Source organism: Eublepharis macularius, chromosome 6, assembly GCF_028583425.1.
Source record: "Eublepharis macularius isolate TG4126 chromosome 6, MPM_Emac_v1.0, whole genome shotgun sequence".
In the NCBI taxonomy this organism is placed as follows: domain Eukaryota; kingdom Metazoa; phylum Chordata; class Lepidosauria; order Squamata; family Eublepharidae; genus Eublepharis; species Eublepharis macularius.
Window position 1 is genome coordinate 7,967,853 of NC_072795.1, and position 23,644 is coordinate 7,991,496.

A 23,644-nucleotide genomic window follows, 5' to 3' on the forward strand; every position below is an offset into this window, starting at 1 on the left:
TTCTCATGCAAATAGCATACCAAAGATTCCAGCATGAAAAGGAGAGTTGCCAACCTCCAGTGAGGCCTGGAGCCCTCCTGGAATTGCAACCGATCTCCAGCCTACAGAGATCAGTTCCCATGGAGGGAATAACAGCTTCAGGGGGCAGACTCTATGGCCTCATATAATTACCTTCCCTTCCCCAAATCCTCCCTTTATTTATGTTCTTTATTTATTTAATTTACAGTCCGTTCTTCCCACAAGTGGGCTCAGAGCGGATTTACATCATAAATACATAAAAACAATTAAGAACAATTAAAAACATTGGTAGCCATCATGCAGGCACAGCATTAAACATAAAAGGCAGCTCATATTGCACCCCTTCCCAGGCTCCGCCCCAAATTGCCAGGAAGTTCCCAATCTGGAGTTGGCAACCATAACAAAAAGAGACCTTGTGGGTCGGATCCCACAGATCCACTGTGCTAACAGTGGCCTTCCCTCTGGTAGAAAAATACGTTTGCATTTATGAAAGGCTGTTTGCAGCCACTGGTGCAACAGATCTCCAGGATCCATTTATGAAAGGCTGTTTGCAGCCACTGGTGCAACAGATCTCCAGGATCCATTTATGAAAGGCTGTTTCCAGCCACTGGTGCAACAGATCTCCAGGATCCATTTATGAAAGGCTGTTTCCAGCCACTGGTGCAACAGATCTGCAGGATCCATTTATGAAAGGCTGTTTGCAGCCACTGATGCAACAGATCTGCAGGATCCAACCCAGTTTCCACCCTGCTCACAAAAGGCGCTGCCACGAACTAACATCTTTGTTTGTACTCATGAGTCCCAATTACGTGGGAACCAGTTCCACTCATTTCCCAAACCAAGGCCAAGATTCTGTTTCCATAAAGGATACTTATGGAAAGCCATAAAGGAAGGCTTTGCAGTCTTTCTGAGAGCTTTTATGCAAGATACTAAATTGTGAAGCCCACAAAGAAAAAGAACATCCCATCCCAGAAGTGCCAAGGATGTAGCCACACAATGGAAAGAGCGGTCCTTCAGGATACTTGGCCACACTGTGAAGCCTTTGTGCTCCTAAACACTGGAGGCATGTTGGGGGGGGGGGGGGGAGTGTAATAAAAACTGCAACTAAGAGAGGCCCCAGCTGAAGTCCAGCCAACAGGGTCCTGCAACACAGTGTTGCCTAGTGGATAGAGAACTGGGTTATAGCCTGAACAACTCACGTTCAAACTGAGTGTCTCTCTCTCAGCTTAATCTCGCTCACAGGGCTTTTGTGAGGGTGAAATGTAGACAGGAGAAAGGAGCTACGTACCCCAAGCCCCGTGGAGTAAAGGACATCAGATAAATCGAATACATCTTTTGTGAAAAAGGTCCTCTTCGGAGGACCAAACTATACAGACCCGTATATAGGCTCTGAAGCTGTCCTTCTTCAGTGATCGGATACCCAGTTATGATCTCATCAAATTCGGCAAAAAACTCCTCCTCTTCCACCCAGAATTCTCCTTCCTGTATCTGAGACAAGAGTTCCGCAGCTACCACTGGATCCAGTTGGCTCCACCCAGGACCACTGAAGAAGAAAACAAAATGGGGGAAAAATTTGAAAAAGATGTCAGATCTGTGGGTGAGCTGAAGAATTCTTGAAGTCAATGGGCTTAGAAAGGAGCACCTCAGGACTGCTCCGTGTCAAAAGTTATGCTTTCCTATTGGGAGGGGGGAGAGTACTCGGAACCTATATGAACAATGCTTTTTACATATTTTATCGTTCCTGTCAACTTCTGAACAACCTGTGGACATATCTATAAACATGATTTGATTCCTTGAATAAAGCCTTTTCAACCAAGACCATGGAGTGCTTGCTGTGAGGGTACAGGGGTCTATCTGTCATAACCTGTCATCCATAGAACTGACAGGAAATCTGCAACCTCTGACTTGGGAGAGTCCCATTCTCATGTCTCCTCTCCCTAGGAAATGTACCAGGAAATAATTCTGCTTAAAGGCAATAGCAATAGCCCTTATACCAGTTCCCAGCCTCACGTCATACCTATCTGCATGATTAGCAACTAACACACCTTAAACCAGGGCTTTTTTTCTGGGAAAAGAGGTGGTGGAACTCAGTGGTGGAACTCAAGACCGTACAATGATGTCACTTTGGGTCAGCTGGAACAAGGGGGGAGTTTTTTAAAGTTTAAATCGCCCTTGGCGAAAAGGGTCACATGGCTGGTGGCCCTGCCCCCTGATCTCCAGACAGGGGAGTTTAGATTGCCCTCCTCGGCGGGAAATCTAAACTCCCCTCTGTCTGGAGATCAGGGGGCGGGGCCACTGGCCATGTGACCATTTTTAAGAGGTGCCAGAACTCCGTTCCACTGCATTCCCACTGAAAAAAAGTCCTGCCTTTTCCGAAATCGGAAAATACTGCCAGGCTTAATGGGCCCAGAAGAAAGAAGCACAAAACAAACATGGCTGCAGAGATTAGCAACACATCCCCACCATGTAACAACTTTTTAAAAAGATTTATAAGTACGTTCCTTCAAAGACTTTAAAAAAGGGAATCAGGGCAAGCCTAAGAAGTTCTGCCAGTTGTGCTGGCTTCTGAATATCTTGCAGACCAGTCAGAATCTGGCAACCGACCCTGGTACAGCCAGACAGGGATCTTCACCTACACCCAGCATGTCTGCATCCCCACAAAGCTGCCTGCAGGACACAGGCCACTTACCCCTCCCTCCAGGGTCCCTTCCAGCAGCGCCTCCCCCAGGGGTTGCGAATTCGTAGCAGGATGATTTCCTTCCTGGACACTTTGGAAAGATCCTGCATGTCTACGACGATGAAGGCATGAAACTCCCCCAGTTCGCTTGTACCTGCCAGGAGGGGAAAAGAGGAGCTCTGTTTGAAAAACTGCCAACAGTCAGTCCCAAAATAAGATCCAGAGGAGTTAGCCGTGTTAGTCTGTAGTAGCAAAATCGAAAAGAGTCCAGTAGCACCTTTAAGACTAACCAACTTTACTGTAGCACAAGCTTTTGAGAATCACAGTTCTCTTTGTCAGATGCATCTGACGAAGAGAACTGTGATTCTCGAAAGTTGGTTAGTCTTAAAGGTGCTACTGGACTCTTTTCAATTTTCCCAAAATAAGAGAAATACTTCCGCTGCTTTCCCACCTTCTAAGCACTCTGTGGGCTAGGAAAAGTGACAGAGTCCCACCACACCTAGCTGCATGGCTCCGAAACAGAATTATACATGGAGGGAAGCAAGTTCTTGCAGCAAATTAAAGTAATAGAAACTCGGGGTGAATATTCTTTCATATGCTTCCCCATGAAATCCAAGCTACCGTGTCTGGGCATCATGTACCTTGCAGGGCTGTTGTGAAGGTAAATCAGATTAGTTGCAAAGAATGTTTTATAGAAGGAGGATAAAATGAATGAGCATTTTACAGCTTATTCTGCATGTTTCAAAACTTGGTTTCACTGCTGGGGAGTCGTGTTGGCCTGTAGTCAAAGAGGAAGATCTGGGTCCAATATGACCTTAAAGACCAACTTGATTTCTGAGGTTATGAGCTTTCGAGAGTCAAAGGGAGCTTTGACTCTTGAAAGCGCATACCTTGGAAACCGAGTTGGTTTCAAAACTCTCCTCTGATTTGGAAGGCAAGATGGAACCCTTTCACTTAAGAGGAAAGATAGATCGACAACAATAATTAGCATTTATATCATGCTCTAGAGCAGTCAGAGCCAGATGATAGCCAGCTTAGTGTAGTTGCTAGAGTGTCAAACTAGGAGCGTGGACACCCAGGTTCAAATCCCTGCTCTGCCATGGAAGTTTGTTGGGAGACCTTGGGATAGTCGCACACTCTCAGCCTACGCTACCTCACAGGGCTGTTGCAAGGATTAATTGGCGAAGAGGAGACATGCGTAACCCGCTTTGGGGAGAAAGGTGGATGTAATGAAGAACAAGAAAGAAAGAAAGAAAGAAAGAAAGAAAGAAAGAAAGAAAGAAAGAAAGAAAGAAAGAAAGAAAGAAAGAAAGAAAGAAAGAAAGAAAGAAAGAAAGAAAGAAAGAAAGAAAGAAAGAAAGAAAGAAAGAAAGAATACTTTGCAGACATCATGCTGCTGCCATCGTAACTATCATTCTGCAAGAAGGAAGAGTATTATCATTTCCATATCGCAGGTGGATAAGCGGAAGCCAAGGGTCGTTTGCCCCAGGCCACCTAGTTAGTTCTCAGCAAAGACAAACTCCAAACTGAAGACCTCCTGATTTGCAGGTCTTGGCTCTGTCATCTCTTATGCCTGGTGAGGATTTTGCAACGGGAATGATGATTGCAAATGAGGAATTCTGAATTTCCTTGACAACAGAAAAATGCAATAGGAGAGACGCCCAGCGAGGAGACGCCAACACAGAGGGGGAAACTAGAAAGAAAGCAAGATTATAGTGGAAGATGGTGAGGGGGGGGACAATTTTGGGAGGCTAAAAAGAAAGAAGGAAAGGCTTCCAAATGACCCAAACGCAGCATGCCAAAGCTGGAAAATTTCTTGGAAGACAGGAGAGTCCAGCACAAAGATGCACAGCTTTGCCTTTGATAGGAGACAGTGGCAGAACTTCCCAAAGGCTGTTGGTGGGCTGGAGGCAAACTGGTTTGGCGGAATCCTTCCCTTACCTTGCCGGGAACTGAAGACCGAGCAGCTCATCACACACTTTTCCTTCAGGTTCATCAATCTCCTGAACACCGCTTTCTCCAAGACTTTGCCGGCTCGCTCCTTTTCTGTGCTTCGCCCCGGGTCTTTGAGCGCCCACCGCTCCGCTAGGCCTCCCGTCAGATCCACCAAAGCGTCAGCAACCTGGCCCGCCCATAGCTGCTCGTAAGATCCATGCACTCTAGAAATGGGAAGACAGACACCTCAGGATTCCCGAACGCAACTTCAGGTTGCACACCTCGAAAGGAAAAAGGAAAGCACGCCCTCTTGGACCCGGCTGACGTGTTGGAAAAAAACAATGCGCAGATTGTAAAAAGAATACAGAATGTAAAAAGAACTAATTTTAAGCTCTATCCAGAGAAAAGCACTTTCAGAGATCTCAGAAATGGGTTTTTTTTTGTCACCTCAGGCAGATAGCAGCCTCACATGCCTGTGGTGCGTGAAATCTTTTCAGGTGTCTGTGCAGGTAAACTTAGCTAACTCTGCACTCCACATTCCCCGATGCATCTCCACATCCAGTTCCATCTCCTCCCACTGTTATTTCCCTTGGAGAAAATTTTAAACTGCAGGTTCCTCAGGGCAGAGACCTTTCTTCTTGACCTTTGTAAAGCCACTGTCAGTACTATCAAATAACAGCAGTCGTAATAAGACAATTTATGGACTGGCAGATTAAGAAATATGCACGGTTGAGAGAGCCAGTTTGGTGTAGTGGTTAAGAGCGCGGGACTCTAATCTGGAGAGCCGGGTTTGATTCCCCACTCCTCCACTTGAAGCCAGCTGGGTCACCTTGGGCTAGTCACAGCTCTCTCAGAGCTCTCTCACCCCCACCCACCTCACTGGGTGTTTTGTTGTGGGGATAATAATCACATACTTTGTAAACCGCTCTGAGTGGGCATTAAGTTGTCCTGAAGGGGGGTATATAAATCGAATGTTATCGTCATTATTATAAGGTCCGGTAACTTCCATGGCCACATTTGCAAGGGTGACCTATCAGTCAGCTGCTCTCCTACATTAAGTGAAAAAAACCAGCAGGAACGTTTTTTATAAATGGAACATGGTATGCCAGGACTGGGCAGCCACACAGCTTCCCAAAGCAAGTCACGTATCACACATTAAATACAGAAATCCAAAGGAGTCAGCAGCAAAATAGCAGAGATGCATCTGACGAAGAGAGCTGTGGCTCTCGAAAGCTTATGCTACAGATGCATCTGACGAAGAGAGCTGTGGCTCTCGAAAGCTTATGCTACAATAAAGTTGATTAAAAGTGCTACTGGACTCTTTGCTATTTTAAATACAGAAATGATGTCAAGCCAGCTGACGACAGTAAGAGTACCTCCTGCTGTGGCATTGCTGTGGGGGCAATTTTCAAGCTCCCTCCTGCACGAGCCGGGAAACAGCACTGCGATAACTCTGCGTCCCGGATTCTTATTTATAGAGACTCAAAATGCTCCTCACTGTGGGATGCTGAGGGATGGGGGCAGGTATCAACACACAGGGGAAGGAAAGAGCTGTGGCTCAGTAGCAGAGTACCTGCTTGGCATCTCCAGTGAAAAGAATCAGACAGTCGGAGAGAATAAAGACTTGGACGTGAGACCCCAGAGAGCCGCTGCTAGTCTGAGTGGGCAGTACTGACCTTGATGGGTCAAAGGTCGGATTCGGTGTAAGGCAGCTTCATGTGCGTTCATGGGTGTACACGCAAGTCAGCACTGGCTGCAGTTTTTGCCACCAGAACGCCAGCTAGACTTCCTTCTGCATTCATAATGTCTTTGACTGAGGCTAGAGAGCCAGTTTGGTGCAGTGGTTAAAAGCGGCAGGACTCTAATCTGGAGAGCCAGGTTTGATTCCCCACTCCTGCGCTTGAGGCCAGCTGGGTGACTTTGGGTCAGCCACAGCTCTCTCTGAGCTCTCTCAGCCCCACCCACCTCACAGGGTGATTGTTGTGGGGATAATAATAACAGACATACTGAATGGGAGTTAAGTTGTCCTAAAGGGTGGTATATAAATCGAGTGTTGTTATTGTTGTTGTTGCTGTTGTTAGAGGATGAACCAAATCTGGATCCAGTCGTTTGGCTTGCTCCCTCCCCCTATGAGAATAAATGCCGACAAACCGTGATAAACTAACTGGTAAATATTTATAGAAAGTAAATCAATCAATATGCTTGAACAATAATTATGAGAGTCGCTGTGTATCAGTAGTACATCTATCAAGGCGTAGTTGCACATAAGGCAAAGCAACTTGTAAAGAGACATTTTCATTTCAACCGTCAAATGCAATGTAAGCATGTACAGTATTCCTATGTCCATACAAAGTGCCTGTGCCTATCATCAGTATAATAAATATATTAGCCCAAAATTTACAGTACTACATCCATACAAAACAGACCATTAATGACGGTGCAGAAAATTCATATCACAAAATTCAAAAGGCATATACAATAAAGATAATATTTAATGATTGCAACATATCTTCATTAATGGTCGTTCGAAATGTTGGTTGAAATGAAAATGTCACTTTACAAGTTGCTTTGGCCTTATATGCAATTAAGCCTTGATAGAAGTACTACTGATACACAGCGACTCTCATAATTATCGTTCAAGCATATTGATTTGATCTACTTTCTATAAATATTTACCAGTTAGTTTATCACGGTTTGTTGGCATTTATTCTTTGTTTGCTGTGATACTCTCTTGTTCTTTGTGGCCCTCCCCCTATGAGTCAAGCAGGCATATACATGTATATGTATTCAGTTAAAAGGTACAGTGTATTTGCCCCCTTTACCACCACCACCCCCAAAATATAGGACCAATTTTTAAGACATTGTGAAAAAATGCTTTAAGGTGGCGGGAAGAAAGGTCGCTAATTACATCCTCCATTTCCCCCTCTGCTTGACTCTGGACAGATGATGGTACATCTCAAGAAAACAGAGGCCTGACTGGTCAGTAACCCTCTCTAGTTAGGCTTGCCAACCTCTGTGGGGAGGAAGGAGGGCTGGAGTTCTCCAGGAACCACAACTCATCTCCAGTCTAGAGAAATCAGTTTCCCTGGAGGAAATGGCAGCTCTGAATGGTGAGCTCCATGCCGTCCCATCCTTGATAAGCTAACTTCCTCTCCCGAACTCCATCCTCCTTAGGCTCTACCCCAAAACTTCAGGAATTTTCCAACCCGAAATTGGCAGCCCTGGTCGGTTCACATACTTGGCGTAAGCCTTTTCCAGCAGGGGGAGCCAGAAAACATCTTCTGTCTGGCATTGGGAGAAGCAAAGTTTGCCCCCGAGGCAAGGCAAGCGATCATCTATGGTGACTTCCACCCAATGTCCGAACTGCCAGACTCGGCAAGTAAAACAGCCCCGGTATTTCTCGTCTCTCCAGCTTGGCTGACCTGGAGGTATCACCTGAGAGAACAGAACAGGAACAAAAAAGCACAAATTCAGGAGAAGGAAACTAGTACGGGTCTCTATGTGCCGCATCTCTAGACCAGCCTTGAAAGTGTGAACTCTGTACTGTCTTGAGAATCCAGTCCTTCCCTTTCCAAAAATAACAAGTTTCTAGCCCTTATGGCTACAGAGAAAAAGTTCAACGCAAGCTAAAGCTTGAGAGTCTTCGGAATCTTGAACAGGAAGGGGCGGAGCTTCAGCGTCCCACCTCTCTTCCCTACTCTTCCAAACCTCCTTGCCCTCTATCACCATATCCTTTCCTTCTACCATTTCCAAAATGGAAACTTCTGTTGTAAAAAATTAATCCCTAATTATAAGCATCCCAGAAGCAGAATGGTGCAAAATCAGCTATTCCAAGCAATGTTGCTTAATTTGCAAAATTCAGTCTGTTTGCAGAATTGGGGTATCCCTCGCATTTGGCATTTGGGCTGCAGCAATGCAGAAGTGCAAACATGTAACAGCTCCAAACATTTTGAGATCTGCTGGCTGTCTGAGTCCCCCCCCCCTTCTGCTTCTAAAGCATGGCACACGCATACCCTGGTGGACTTAGTCACGGTTATGTTAACTTGTTGGTTGGGCATGGTGACCCACTTTAAAAGAAAAAAACAGGGCATGCATAAATCATGCAAAATTGTTGTTGCTGTTGTTGTTGTTGTTGGATTTCTATCCTGCCCTCCCCAGAAGTGGGCTCAGGGCAGGTTACAACAATAAAAAACCATAAGTTACATTTAAAACATCGATAAAAACAGCAAAAGTCCCATTAACACCGCCCACAGACAGCGGCCTTGCAGCCCAACTCCTACCAGTAAAACACAGAGGGATGGGGGAGAAAGGGGAACACAGGCCTTTCCAATCAGGCTATAACTCATCTGGGGGGCAGATGATCAACTCTAACTCATATAGGAGGGCCAGATGGTCGCACGGCCCCTCTGCCAGGAGGCCCAGCTGGGAGGCTTCCAGGTGACTGCTGGTCTGGCCTCAACCATATGCCTGGCAATAAAACTGCAAAGAGACCCATTTTCACAGACTTCACAACCAACTTTTGAGTCAGGACTCACAGGTCGGTTAACACTGGAATATATAATTGCAAGTGGGGGACATCTCATGTTCCCCTCCCACACCATGTCCACTTAGCCTTCCCCGCCCCCATAGCCCCTCCCCGTTTCGTGCTTCCTTTTCTCCTTTCCACCCACTGTCCCCCCTTTTTCATCCTTCCCCCTTCCACCCCAGGCAGCCTCTCCCTATGACCCAGTTGTATGATACCAGCTAAGCCAGGGCAGTTGCACAGGGGGGCCCTGCAAAGACTTAATAGGGGAATTCACTTTTCCCTGGATCCCCTTCCCCAGACTATTTCCTCTCTCGCTCCTCCTGGCAGCGCCCATACGCTCACCTTTTCTTCTGTCCTTCTCTCCTTCAAACCCATTAAAACGCTTACCTTTTATCAGTCCCCCATCTTCGTCAATATTTACTCATCTACTTCATTCGTATAGTGGTTTCTCCACAGTGGAGATGCAAAGCAGCTTATATCATGCTTCTTGCCTCCATATTATCCTCACAACAACCCTGAGAGGTAGGTTAGGCTGGGAGTGTGTGACTGCATCAAAGTCACCCACTGAGCTTCCACAGCAGAGTGGTGATTCGAACCCGATCCAGATTTGAAACTCTAACCACTACACTACACTGGCTTTGTGGGGGGTGGTTGCTGTTGAGCAGTTGCAAGCAGCCGGGCCTGTGAGTTATGCAAGTTGCATGGTAGCAAGTTTCCTAGTGGTTGTTTCTGGGCCTGGCCCCAATGAGTCCTCTCGCAAAAGCCAAAACAGCCATGGAAAGGCCACTGCCCTCTCCCCCTGCCTTTTCCTGACATAAATTAATGCCTGGAATACTGACCTAACTGTTACTTGGTTGCCTAGCAACAGCCCCTGAGGGCATCTAGTTAAAGTTACAGAAGCTCCTTTAATCATTTGGGGAGGGGGGGGGGTTAACCCCAATGTATTTTTTTTAGATTTCAGATTTTTCTGTAAACCGAGGGCATTTTTCAGGCGTACAAGAAGATCTGTCTTCTCCATTCATGACTCCAGTCTCCAGATTTAAGTAAAATATTGTGTTTTTCCCCAGGCCAGTTTGGCTAGGGATCCTGACGATGTTTTGCCATCTTTTTGGGCATGGAGCAGGAGTCACTGGGGTGTGCGTGTTGTGTGTGTGTGTTTGGGGGTGGTGTATTTGTGAATTTCCTGCATTGTGCAGGGGATTGGACTAGATGACCAGAGATCCCTTCCAACCCTATGATTCTATGATCCCCAGATCAGGGACATTTTACTATTAGTATACAAGAGAACCAAAGGCTGCAAAGAAGGGTGGGGAATTGTTGGAAAGGATTGGCCTCCTCACTATCCCTGGCATGAGGCCCATAGCTCAGGAAAACTTAGCAGCTTTAGCTGTCCCAGTGTGCCCGCCAACAAGATCCACAGGGAATGGCCTGGCATCCAGTTTCCTGCAGCATGGGTAGCTAGGGTTGCCAGGTCCCTATATCCTCCAGGCAGAAGCGGGGGGCCTGGCACTTACTGGGAGGCGATTCTCCTGGGGGAGGTGGCAAACCATCCGGCAATCACTCGCCACCAGCAGGCAACCCAAGAAAGCGGGCAGTGGGAGCGCTCCTGGCGAGGTGTGACGATGTCACTTCCTCGAGTGACATCATCATGCTGGTGGCAGGCATGTTCCCATGCTGCACAGGGGCCAGTTCAGCCTGTTTGGAGCCAAAATTGGCCCCTGTGAAGTGCGGGAGGATACACCCGAGGATGCGATGTTGTCGAGCCTCACTAGAAGCATGCCCGTTGCGCATTTTCCGAGGTTGCCTGCTGGTTGCAGGTGATCACCGGGAGGTTGTCACAGGGCAAACCCCCAAGAGATTGCTTGCAACCAGCAGGCAACTGGGAACCCTACAGGCATCGCTTTGGGAAACACTGCTCTTCAGAGCCTCTGAATGTCAAAGAACCACAGGGGGCTCCCGATCCACAGAGTTTGCCCTACAATGCTGGCATTTCTTTGAAGGGAACTGTAGCCTAGACACCAGTTGTACTTTTGGGGAAACTCCAGATCCCACCTGGAGGTTGACAATGTCAGGACCTGCCAGGATTGAGAGAACATATGTAACGCCATATTAATGTCTGTAGTGGTCTAGTCTTTTTCTCCCTCCAGGTTTCACACCGCCCTTTCCATGGGAGAGAACGCTGCATCTTATCTGTTTCTTCCTAGACGGCCTTGAGGAACTCGCATTCCCACAGAACGGTTTTCTGCTATGTGAACTCCGGGTCGAGGCTGGGATCTGAGAGTTTGATCTGTAACAACTTTCGTTTTACAACTCATTTCTAACAAAGCTTTGCTCAGCCAAGGCCATCTTGGTCCTGGATTGTGGACACCTGGCCTGAATGCGGTCTTTCAAAATAAAACCTTTTGAAATCAAAAGACCTTGTCTTCTTAAAGAAGGGAGAAAGATAGACTCGAGCCCTATGGTATGCCATAGTCTGACAGGCAAATCCATTCTTTGCTGACCAAACTCCAAGGACTTTACACACTGGTAAAGTGGAATCTTTCCACCTTTCCGTTCAGCAGTCCACACTATAATTCTCCCCCATTCTAGTCCTTCAAGCCAGTCACTTGTTTTTAGATTATTATTTATAAAAGACAGCGTACTCGGGGCTGTACTACAATCGGGCCTGCTGCTGCACGCACATACCCACACCAACCAAGGAACAAAGATGCTCTCCAGTGACAGGCAACCTTCCAGGAGTTAGACTCCTTGCTCGCCGATCTGCCAGCAATTGGTGGGAGGTGGCAAACCCTCCAGAGGTCGCCTACCACTGGCAAGCACACCAGGAACACACGCAGTGCGCACGCCCCGGGGTGTGTGTGTGTGTGCAACGACATCACTTCTGGGAGTGACATCGGCTGATTCCGCACACGTTGGATAATGCACTTCCAATCCTCTTTATAGATCATTTGGAACGGATTTTTTCATGTGCGGAACAAAAAATCCACCTCGAACGATTGATAAAGTGCATTGAACGTGCATTATCCAACGTGTGCGGAATCAGCCATTATCGCTCTAGCTGCGTGAAGACTCCCACACTTCATTTGGAGCCAATTTTGGCCCCAACTGTGCTAAAACAACCCCGCACAGAGTACGGGAGTGCTCGTATGTGTGGGGTGATGACATCACTTCCGGAAATGATGTCATCGCACATGCGCCGAGAGGACATATGTTGGCACAAGGTACGTGCCAGGTCCCTTCTCCTCCCACCAGGAGGGTTAGAGGGACCTGGCAACCCTACACACAGACCCAATCCTGACAAGAAGAACGAGTTTGGCTGTGAAAGAAACAAGGACCGCTCATTCCCAGTACCTTGGCTAAGAGATATTTACTCTTCTGCAAAGCAGCACAAGCGCACAGGAACCAGCAATCTCCCAGCATCCCTTGCTTGACCTGCCATTCATACTGATTGTCAGAAAACAGCCGAGGATTTGAACAGATCTCCTGGTTGAGGGGAAGCAAAATGAAAAAGGAAACGCATCTTTGAAAAAACAATCCGGGTCTCAGAACACAACAACAAAATCCCAAGTATCAATTTGTCATTGGTTGTAGAGAATACGATTGTACCGCCTACACTCACTGACTCACAGAACAAAGCAGGCAGCATCACACCTTATGAAATCAATACGTGCTAATAATTCAGTGTCACCAGTTGTCAAAAGAGGAGGAGGATAGTCAAAGCTTAGGAATTTGACAAGCTAAGAGAAAGTCAACTGCTGTTCAAAAATGGCCCGCCTGTCTTCCTCCCGATGTGCTAATTTAAAGAAAAATCTCTCAAAAGCAAACCTCCTTATTTCTGTACCTCTGAATTCCATCAATGTGTTGTTCATGCTATTTTTGCACCTTTCGTTTCCATGTCAAATGCTACTAAGGTTGCAGATTTCTGACGATTTTGCTTGTACTAGTATGGATTACTCTCTTATATTCTCCCAGTGAAAAAATGCTCTTTACCAACTGATATTCACGTAATTGATTCTGTTCCTCCTTCTGAGAAACAACGTAAGAGCCATGTATTTCCTCTAACCTGCATCTAATAGTTCTGCCCTCTTCCAGTTTTCTTCATAACTAAATCAAAACAACCCCTACTGGGCAACCCTACTTGGTATACGAAGAAGTGAGCTATGACTCACGAAAGCTCACATCCTACCACAAACTGTGTTAGTTTTATAGGTGCTGCTATATTCTTGCTGTTTTCTACTGCTACAGACAGATTAACAGGGCTCTCCATCTTGATCTACCTACTGGGCAGGATCTGTGCTGTATGTGATCTTTACGCTACCTGTGGACAACGGGAAACATTACTACGTTTTTACTTTAACTTGTGACCAAAACAAACTTCCTCACTTGTTCCTGAACTGCTAGGATATTGCCTTTTGGCGAACACTAACCTGAGGTCTCAGCCAACAAACCTCGCCTCTGAAATGGGCCAGTGGAGTAGAGTAGTTAAAGAAGAGCGACTCATCCTTCGCAGGGAAGGCCTGGTCCTTGTAAAGGTCTCCCTTCAGTTCTGAGAGTACTCCGTCTCCTGGCATCTTCTGCCGAAACCCAGGTCCTTGAAGCTACTTCAAAGATGGCAGGATCTGGATTTACTCCTGCAAAACAAATCAGGAAGGGAGGAAACTGTTAATGGTTCTAAGCAGGTTTTTTGGGGAGAAGAGGTGGTGGAACTCAGTGGGTTGCCCTCGGAGAAAATGGTCACACGGCCGGTGGCCCCGCCCCCTGATCTCCAGACAGAGGGGAGTTTAGATTGCCCTCGGCGCGGAGGGCAATCTAAACTCCCCTCTGGCTGGAGATCAGGGGGCGGGGCCACCAGCCATGTGACCATTTTCAAGAGGTTCCAGAACTCCGTTCCACTACATTCCCGCTGAAAAAAAGCCCTGGTTCTAAGAAAATATGTGCCATTGCTTAAGGACATGCAGGAAAAGATGGAAAGGTGACGAGAGGGTCTGAGACCCAGAGGTGTTAGCCGTGTTAATCTGTAGTTGCAAAATAGTAGAGAGTCCAGTATTATTATTATTATTATTTATTATATTTATATCCCTCCCTCCCCGCAAGCAAGCTCAGGGCGGGTTTCAACAGAAGATAAAATATACAAGATAAAATCATAATCAATTAACACAGCTTTCTAATAAAACACCTGCTCGCCGTATAAAAACCATGTAACATCTGACGGAGGTGGAGGTGCGGCTTAACCATGTGTGGTCGCTCTTATATGGGGGGTAGATGGTCAATACCCCCTACAGACATACAGGAGACCAGGAGAGCAGCTCATTTGGTAGCACCTTTAAGACTGACACTGAGAGATCTCTGTCTTTTGGTGCTACACCTCTGAAGATGCCAGCCACAGCTGCTGGCGAAACGTCAGGAACTACAATGCCAAGACCGTGGCTATACAGCCCGTAAAATCCACCACCACCACCTTTAAGACTATTTACTATTTTGAGAGGGTCTGAGTAAGTTGACAAAAAACCAGAAAAGGGCCTCTGGATAAAGTTGATCAGCATCAGGTTTGCAAGAGTTCTTCACAATTAATATGCTCGGGGTGTTCGTTGCCACAACGCACTAAATACATTGGCTTTGATGGCTAAAGAAGAGCATTTGATAAATGAGTTGGAGAGGATCAGATTAGCCAAGATAGCTGAAAGGGGCAGCTCAGGGCCAGGCTAAACTTGAACAGCAGGGGTTGGAGAAGCACAGCAGGCGATGGCTGTTGCCTTCAGGTCCCGGTCACTGGACTCCCAAAGGCATCTAGCTGGCCACTGCTGAAAACAGGAGGATTAACCAGCTTTGGACTGATGCCGCGGGTTCCCTTGGTCGTTCTTAAGTTAGAATGTCAAATAAGGACCTTTCAGCACAAGAGTGTGATTCAAAAATTGTAAGCAATAAGAGAGCAGACAGCCTGCATTTGCCACGGCCTAATCCTGAGATGCCCAAGCACAGCAGAAGGCTGTGCTTCCCTGCTTCTGTGATGAAGAATACATCCTGCTCTTCCTTTTCAAACATATCAAGCACGAAAAGGCTTACCATATTTGCTTGCGGCATCTTCCTTTATCTGGAACCTTTTTCAGACTCCACAGCTACCTCTTGGAGAATCCATGAGTAAGTACTGCGTATCAATCAGAAAAAAGGTATCAACAAAAGGCATAAGGTCGGAGAAAAATCATCTTAAAAAATCAGTATTTGAAATTCTGCCTCCTGGTAATCCCAATTCTGCAACAAGAAAAGCTAGATTCCGCAACCGCCATCAGTTACAAAGATATGTATGAGTCTTCCTCTGTTGCATAACGCAGACTGTTTCAGCTGGTCAGGGTAACGAAAAGAGAGCCCAGCAAGACGACGAGAAACTTACTCTAGCTTCTCAGGTTCCACCACGCATAGCCCATGTGGTTTAGTGGTTAAGAGTTTTGGATTAGCGTTGGGGTTTAAAGGTTGCAGAGTTTAATATTAGCGCAGTAGAAATAAGTAGGCAGACTTTTGTCGATTACCTCTAGATAAATACTTTTACTCAGGGCTTTTTTTCAGCGGGAACATGGTGGAATGGAGTTCCGGAACCTCTTGAAAATGGTCACATGGCTGGTGGCCCCGCCCCCTGATCTCCAGACAGAGGGGAGTTTAGATTGCGGCAATCTCAACTCCCCTCTGTCTGGAGATCAGGGTGCGGGACCACCGGCCATGTGACCATTTTCTCCGAGGGCAACCCACTGAGTTCCACCACCTCTTTCCCCAGAAAAAAAGCCCTGCTTTTACTACATATCAGGGGAAAGGGTACCTTTGGTGAGAAAATAATGAATAGCTATTTATCTATATTTTGAGGGTTAACAGGATAGTCTAAACTGCAGACTGAAGACTTAGAGAGACTTACTGAACAAAGAGCTATAAAACCGTAGAATATGTTGCTAGTTAATTGCTCCTCAATAAACTGGTTCATCCAATAGACAATCCTAGATCCCTTAATTAAGACTAAAGACGCCCGTTTCTATGGTGGGAACTTTTACTCGACAGCTAAGGGATCCTATGCTAACTAGCTATCTAACTAAACAAACAGAACAACAATTTAACTCTTTCATGACTGAATGTAGGACACTTGCTAAAATCCCAACAATTAGGACAGAGGAGACCTGGATTCGAATCCTCACTCATCAATGGCGCTCCGTGGATGACCTCGGGACAGCCACTCTCTCTCAGCCTAACCTACTTCACAAGGTTGTTGTGGGGACTGGATAACCACATATGCTACCCTCAGCTACCTGGAGGAAGGGAGGGAAAGAAATGTCTTGCCAGATGTCTTTGCAACCAAAAGAGCTAGAAACTTTTTTTAAGCCCAAAGACCAAAATGCACATGGCAGTGTTTTAAATGAAGAAGAGTCTTGGAAGGCTGAAATCAGGGAGCCGTTTGTCAGTTAAATCTCCTCCCTCCCCAAGGGCTCTTCTCAAAGTGTGGGGGGAGACATTTTGAGGATATCTTTTTTTTTTAAATCATATCAACGCTCACCTGCTGAAAACAGGAAGCTGCCTTATATTGAACCACAGCATCTGTTTCGCATACAGAACGCTCAGTTCCTGGATTTGGCAGCGAAAAGGATCAGGTAGCAAGCGATGTGAAAGAGCTCGGCTGGGAGAGCCACTGCCAGTTAAAGTAGACAATCCTGACGTTGATAGTCCAATATAAGGCAGCCACTCTGAGTTCATCATGTCCCCACCTCAAAAACTGCAACCCAGACAAGCAATTTTGCATCCGTTCTGTAATAAATATGACTCAATCTACCGTAAGGCTAAACATTCCAATGGTCTTAAGTTTTGGAAAAAGAATTGTAACCGTCAATCAACTACCATACCTCTGCAGGAATCAGAATAAGGATTTTTGCACAGTAAAAAAAGGGAAGGCACAGCATACACCTGGGCCGATTCCAGACGGCCCTCCCCATCGCGAAACGTCGCGTGTCGTCGCGCAGAAAACGCGAAATATCGCGTTTTCTGCGCGACGACACACGACGTTTCGCGATGGGGAGGGCTGTCTGGAATCGGCCCAGGAGTCCCTAACGTTTTTAAGTCTGCAGGTACCTTTGGAATTCTGACACGCCACGGTGGGCACTGCCACAAAAATGGCAGCTGTATGAGGCAGAGCCCACCATATGATGGCTACTGCAGCTTACCTTCTATCACTATTTTTTGCTGTGGTGGCAGCTGCTGCCAAAGCGACATTTTTTAAAAATCTGCACAGCCAATCAAATCTCCAGTGCCCAATCATTAGGCTTGTTGGTAAAAACCACACCTGGCCCTGACTGCTTTCTTGATAAGTGCCAGGAAAGGTGTCAGCAGGCACCACAGTGCCCATGGGCACCGTGTTGGGGATGCCTGGCATAACCTTCCATAAAGGTGGGGGGGCTCTGCTCTGGTTAGTATGATTAGGGATGTTCTAAGCATACAAGGACCCCATTTTCAGCTATGAAGTATTGGAAGGCATGCCCCAGCTGATGGTAGCTGGCAGCAGCCGCTGAGCAAACAACCAGCACTTACTAGTATGTTATGCCCTCCCTTTGCACAAAGAACTACTTCATAATGCCTGTTATGAAGTCTATTATGCTCTATGGGAATTATGAAGCCTATTATGTTCTACCGGAATTATGAAGACTATTATGTTCTATGGGAAAATTCTCTGGAATAAGGAACACAAGATCATCCACCAGGTTCTTTCACACAAACACACACACGCACTCGAATTAAAGGGTGCATTTTCATAAGACTTAACATGCACCTACCTCCTCCCACTTTTAGATGTTATAAATATGAATTGCTGAGATAAATAGACAAGGCACATATGCACTACAGACCTTAAGTAGTTCCCAAAGAAGAATGGAAATTACAGTAACTTGATTGTGCATGATCTTAGATAACTTTGTTCTGTTCTTCTTAAAGTTGTTGATTAGTTTGTTTGAAGAGCTTGAAATTATATTTCAATTGTTCTGGTCATGAACCATAAGAATAAATTGATTGATTGAAAAAAATAGTATTTCAATATTCAGGGGGCAAATTTTATTATTTATTTATTTATTTAATTAATTCTCTTTGTATTCCACCCTCCCCGCACCAGCAGGCTCAGGGCATATTTTCTTACTATATTTTCTTACTATAAAGCACCATTAATAATATAATAATAATCGATTTATATACCGCCCTTCAGGATGACTTAACACCCACTCAGAGCGGTTTACAAAATGCTATTATGTCATTATTATCCCCACAACAACAAACACCCTGTGAGGTGGGTGGGGCTGAGAGAGCTCTGAGAGAGCTGTGACTGGCCCAAGGTCACCCAGCTGGCTTCAAGCGGAGGAGTGGGAAATCAAACCCGGTTCTCCAGATTAGAGTCCTGCCGCTCTTAACTGCTATACCAAACTGGCTCTACATTGGTGTCATTCTTGATGTTGTGCTACTTAGTTGTGTAGTAATTGGACTTCCTAATTAATATTATTATTATTATTGATTGTAACTAATGCGTAATAAAGTTTTTCCTTGCTTACTTGCTAAACTTGGGGTGGGGGATGATATACGATCACTAACAAAGAAGGCTTAGCACTTCACTGAACTACAATTCCCAGGATTCTTTGGGACGAAAGCATTCGAAAACCAAGACACCTTTGTAATGTAGATAGGTCCTCATTTGAACTTGTCTCCCAAGAATATTATTACACAGAGGCTAAGCAGCCAGGCCACACATTAGTGCCATCGTGTGGCGGATGTTTCAATGGCACGTGATTCCTGTCCCACATTATCACCTCCTCATCAAATCTCTTCAGCCTGTGGCCTCCAGCTCTCTGCTCAGTGCCGCTCATTCCCAGCAATGGCTGCCACAAGTGTGATAAGCCTAGCTGCGCACCATGCGGCAGCGGTAATGCCAAGTTCTATACACGGCCAAGCTGGCTAACAAATGCCCCTAGGGTTGCCAGCCTCCAGGTGGTAGCTAGAGTTCTCCCAGAACTCCCCAGGAGAAAATGGCTGCTTTGGAGGGTGGGCTCTATGGGATTAAACACTGCTGAGGTACTTCCCCTCCCCAAATCTCACCTTCTCCAGGCTCCATCCCCCAAATCTCCAGGAATTTCCCAGCTTAGAGCTGGCAACCTTACTGGAAAGGGTTTTCCACAGTGGGACCCAAATGTGTCCCTCTCCATCGAAATCTATCAAATCCAGGCAGCTGGGTGGAGAGTGCGTGGCTCTAACACCACCACAGGCCACCCAACATGAATAATTTCTCCCTCATGTGCCTCCACAGATGCCCTTTTCCCCCCCAGAGGCCTTCATCCTGCACATGTTTATCCACAATTCTCGCCCATCAAGGAGCCCCACTCAGTTAAGCCCACAGGTCTCCCCTCCTCATCACCCCCAAACCATGGCAACCGCATGCCAGGCCAAGCAACCATTATTCCTCACAGACACTCTAATTCAGATCTCTTGTCTAACACTCCTTACCACACCCAGCCCAAAGTAACCTCTCTGCCTTCAACCAGTCCCACCACAAGAGGAAAAGGGACTGGGTTCCCTCTCCCCCAGGCATCAGCCACTCGAGCAGAGCAAAACCTTCTCTCATCCTCCCAAACACACAAACACTGTACTGACACCTGCCAAACCTAGCTCCATCTCCCCCAGATCTAGGACAAACCACCCATCTTTCTTCATACCACCAACTTTGGGAATATTACATTTCCCTCTCTAACAGAAGTTCTTCTAGCACCCATGTGACAGGCAGAAATCCAGTTTCTCAGTAACGGGGAAGATGAACCTGTTGGATGTATGGCTATCAGCCATCACAACTGAATCGCTATCACTCATTCCCTCACACTTATGCTTCATTCTTCTTCCAAGCTCCTAAGGTTGCCAGCTCCAGTTTGGGAAATTCTTGGGGATACGGGAGCAGTTCCTGGGTAGGACAGAGCCTGGGACAGGGAGGGAACTCAGCAAGGATGTGAAGACACAGAGTCTACCCCCTGAATCTGCCATTTCTCCAAGGACCATCTCTGTAGTCTGAAGAGGAATTGTAATTCCAGGAGAACTCCAGGCCCTACCTGGAGGTTGGCAACCCCAGAGGATCCCCCTCTTTCTTCCTCATAACAACCCTGTGAGGTAGGTAAGCCAAAAAAGGGGAGAAGAGAATGAATGCCTGGCCCAAGACCACCCAGTGAACTTCACTGCTTGAGAAAGGATTTAAACTCACGTCTCCCCATTCTCTAAGCTGCTTCCCCAGAAACCGCATCCTTCCCAGCATCCTTCTATGGGTGCTACATTTTTTCCCCTTTCCCTGCTCTTGAACGGCAGCCCAGCACACAGAAAATTAGCAGGCAAAGAATCCTTTTGTTCAGTTTTAATTTGAAGCAGAAGCTAAATTTGTGTCAAGAAAGGGAGAGGAGCCCAGCCAGAAGAAGTAGGCGGCAGTCCTACCGAGTTTTGTTTCCCTTCCCAGCTCTCCACCCCACCAGCATTTCCTAACAGCAGGTCCTTCGCTAAGAGAATTCACCACCTCAGTTCAACCCAAGCCAACGCAGTCCAGCCTTTCTCCCCACAACCAGGCTGAGCCTGACTAAAGACAACCAGCTAGAGTTGTCTCTTTGCCCAGAATATTGGCAGGAGCTGCTTTTCACCACAAAAGCCACACAACATGAGCTTGCCAGTGCAAACATCCTGTGACATGACAATCTTCATAAGAGATGTATGGAAATGTCTGGCCCTTTGGTCTCTCCACTGCAGGCAAATCATGGAGGGTACAGCAGAACATGAGACTCGGCCCTTCAACGTCTGAATAATAACAACAACAACATTCGATTTATATACCACCCTTCAGGGCAACTTAATGCCCACTCAGAGCGGTTTAAAGTGTGTTGTTATTATCCCCACAACAACAAACACCCTATGAGGTGGGTGGGGCTGAGAGAGCTCTGAGAGAGCTGTGACTGAACCCAGCTGGCATCAAGTGGAGGAGTGGGGAATCAAACCTGGCTCTCCAGATTAGAGTCCTGCCGCTCTTAAGTGACTGACCCAAGGTCACCTAGCTGGCTTCAAGTGGAGGAATGGGGAATCAAACCCAGCTCTCCAGATTAGAGTCCCACGCTCTTAACCACTACACCAAACTGGCTCTGACTCTGGAAAGCATATACCCTGGAAGTCTTGTTTGTTTCTGAGCTCAAATCTTGCTGTTCTACTGCAGACCAACATGACTACCTACCTCAAAGTAGGGGGTATGGGCAATATGGGAAGGCGGCTGGCTCAATATAATGTTGCATGCGGCCTCTTAAGGCATGCCTTTTGTTTACCCCGGGGCCAGGCTGCTACATGGTGAGGCAATGGCCACTGGCTTGGCGGGATCGGAAAAGGGCATTAGACGTCTTCACAGATTATCGAGATTCGAGTCCAGCAGCACCTTAAAGACCAACAAAACTTCTAGGGTATGAGCTCTCCAAAGTCAAAGCTCCCTTCTTTAGATACAGGGAGCAGACGAGCTCCATGAGTCTTTTTCTCCCAGTCAGAAGGTAGGACAGGTGTTGTAAAGAAGGGAGTCAGGATGCAAAGGTAATCATACTTGATTAGAGCAGGGAAGAAATGCTTGGGGTGTAAGGGGTCTCCATTCCTACTTGTATCTGACGACGAGAGCTTTGACTCTCGTAAGCTCATACCCTGGAAATCTGGTTGGTCTTTAAGGTGCTACTGGATCCGAACCCTGCTCTTCTATTGCAGACCAACACGGCTTCCCACATGAAGCTATCTTTCGGAAAGTTAGTCTCAGGTAAGTAACCATGTTGGTCTGCAATAGAACAGCAAGATTCGAGTCCCTGGAAATCTAGTTGGTCTTGGGGGTTTGGTTTCTGGTAGGTAGCCATGTTGGTCTGCAGTAGAACAGCAGGATTTGAGTCCAGTGGCACTTTAGAGACCAAAAAGATTCTCTGGGTATAAACTTTCATGAGTCTAATTCCCTTTGCCGGATACAAGTAGCAATTGAAATATCCAAGACCTTTATATCCCAGTCAGAAGGAGGGAGGGGTGTTGCCAAGAAGGGAGTCAGGATGCAAGAGCAAGAATGCAAAATCAGCTTGATCAGAGCAGGGGAGAAATACTTGGGGCGTAAGGGTTCTCCATTCCTACTTGTATCTGATGAAGGGACCTCTGACTCTCAAAATCTTATATCCTGGAAATCTAGTTGGTCTTTGGTGTTTGGTTTCTGGTAGGTTGCCATGTGGGTCTGCAGTAGAACAGTAGGATTTGAGTCCAGCGGCACTTTAGAGACCCACAAGGTTTTCAGGGTATAAAGTTTCATGAGTCCAATTCCCTTCGCCAGATACAAGTAGCAATTGAGATAGCCAAGACCTTTATATCCCAGTCAGAAGGGAGGGGTGTTGCCAAGAAGGGAGCCAGGATGCAAAAGCAAGAATGCAAAATCAGCTTGATCAGAGCAGGGGAGAAATGCTTGGGGCATAAGGGTTCTCCATTCCTACTTGTATCTGACGAAGGGACCTCTGACTCTCAAAATCTTATACCCTAGAAATCTAGTTTGGTTTCAGGTAGGTTGCCATGTGGGTCTGCAGTAGAACAGTAGGATTTGAGTCCAGCGGCACTTTAGAGACCCACAAGGTTTTCAGGAACTTTCATGAGTCTAACTCCCTTCATCAGATACAAATCGCAATGGAGATCCCCGATACCTTTATATCCAAGTCAGAAGGGAGGTGTGTTGCCAAGAAGAGAGTCAGGATGCAAAAGTAAGAATGCAAAATCAGCTTGACCAGAACAGGGGAGAAATGCTTGGGGCGTAAGGGTTCTCCATTCCTACTTGTATCTGACGAAGGGAGCTCCGACTCTCCAAAGCTCATACCCTGGAAATCAGTTGGTCTCGAAAGAGCCGCTGGACTCGAACCGGGCTCTTGTGTAAAGACGCCTAATGCCCTTTCCCAAGCCGGGCAAGCCAGCGCCCGTAGCCCTACCTCGCGGCAGCCGATTCCACCCCGGGGCAAACGAGGGGCATGCCTTCAGAGGCCGCCCGCAACACGGTATCGAGCCGCAGCAAACAAAGGCTCGCTCCCGTCTCCCCCAGCAGACGCGAGCCGAGGCGCCTCTCCCTCCCGCGCCCGGCCCTGCATGCTAACGAGCCGCCCCGCTTCGCCCCCATCCGCCCTCCCGCTCGCACCTTCCTCCAGGAGCGCCCCGAGGTCCATCCCGTCAGCCAACCCCGCGAACGCAGCTGCAAAGCCGCCTGCGAATGGCAGGGCGCCGCCTGGGCAGCCCCGAAACTACATTTCCCGTGGTGCCTTGCAGCAAGGCGGGGACCCGGCAGGCCTTGCTGGCCGAAGGGAACTACAAGCCCCGGCATGCTCTTGGGAGAAGCCCTTCCGACTGCCGGCTGATCAGGCCGTTCGGATTTCATTGCATTCCGAAACGAATCCGAAAAGCTTTCGGCCCAGAGCGCAAGGAAA

General features: G+C 47.0%; 1 protein-coding gene across 1 annotated transcript in view; it reads right to left on the minus strand.

The window, feature by feature from the left end:
• Positions 1-23,444, minus strand: part of CAPN10 (calpain 10) — a 42,629-nt gene extending 19,185 nt beyond the window's left edge. The window contains exons 1-8 of the mRNA XM_054984146.1: positions 23,359-23,444; positions 15,219-15,300; positions 13,583-13,786; positions 12,507-12,638; positions 7,869-8,065; positions 4,637-4,854; positions 2,708-2,849; positions 1,395-1,561 (exon numbers count right to left, since the gene is read on the minus strand). Of these exons, the coding sequence (XP_054840121.1) occupies positions 1,395-1,561; positions 2,708-2,849; positions 4,637-4,854; positions 7,869-8,065; positions 12,507-12,638; positions 13,583-13,726 (1,000 nt within the window). The 5' untranslated portion in view covers positions 13,727-13,786; positions 15,219-15,300; positions 23,359-23,444. The remainder of the gene's footprint in view (positions 1-1,394; positions 1,562-2,707; positions 2,850-4,636; positions 4,855-7,868; positions 8,066-12,506; positions 12,639-13,582; positions 13,787-15,218; positions 15,301-23,358) is intronic.
• Between the last annotated feature and the right edge of the window lie 200 nt (positions 23,445-23,644).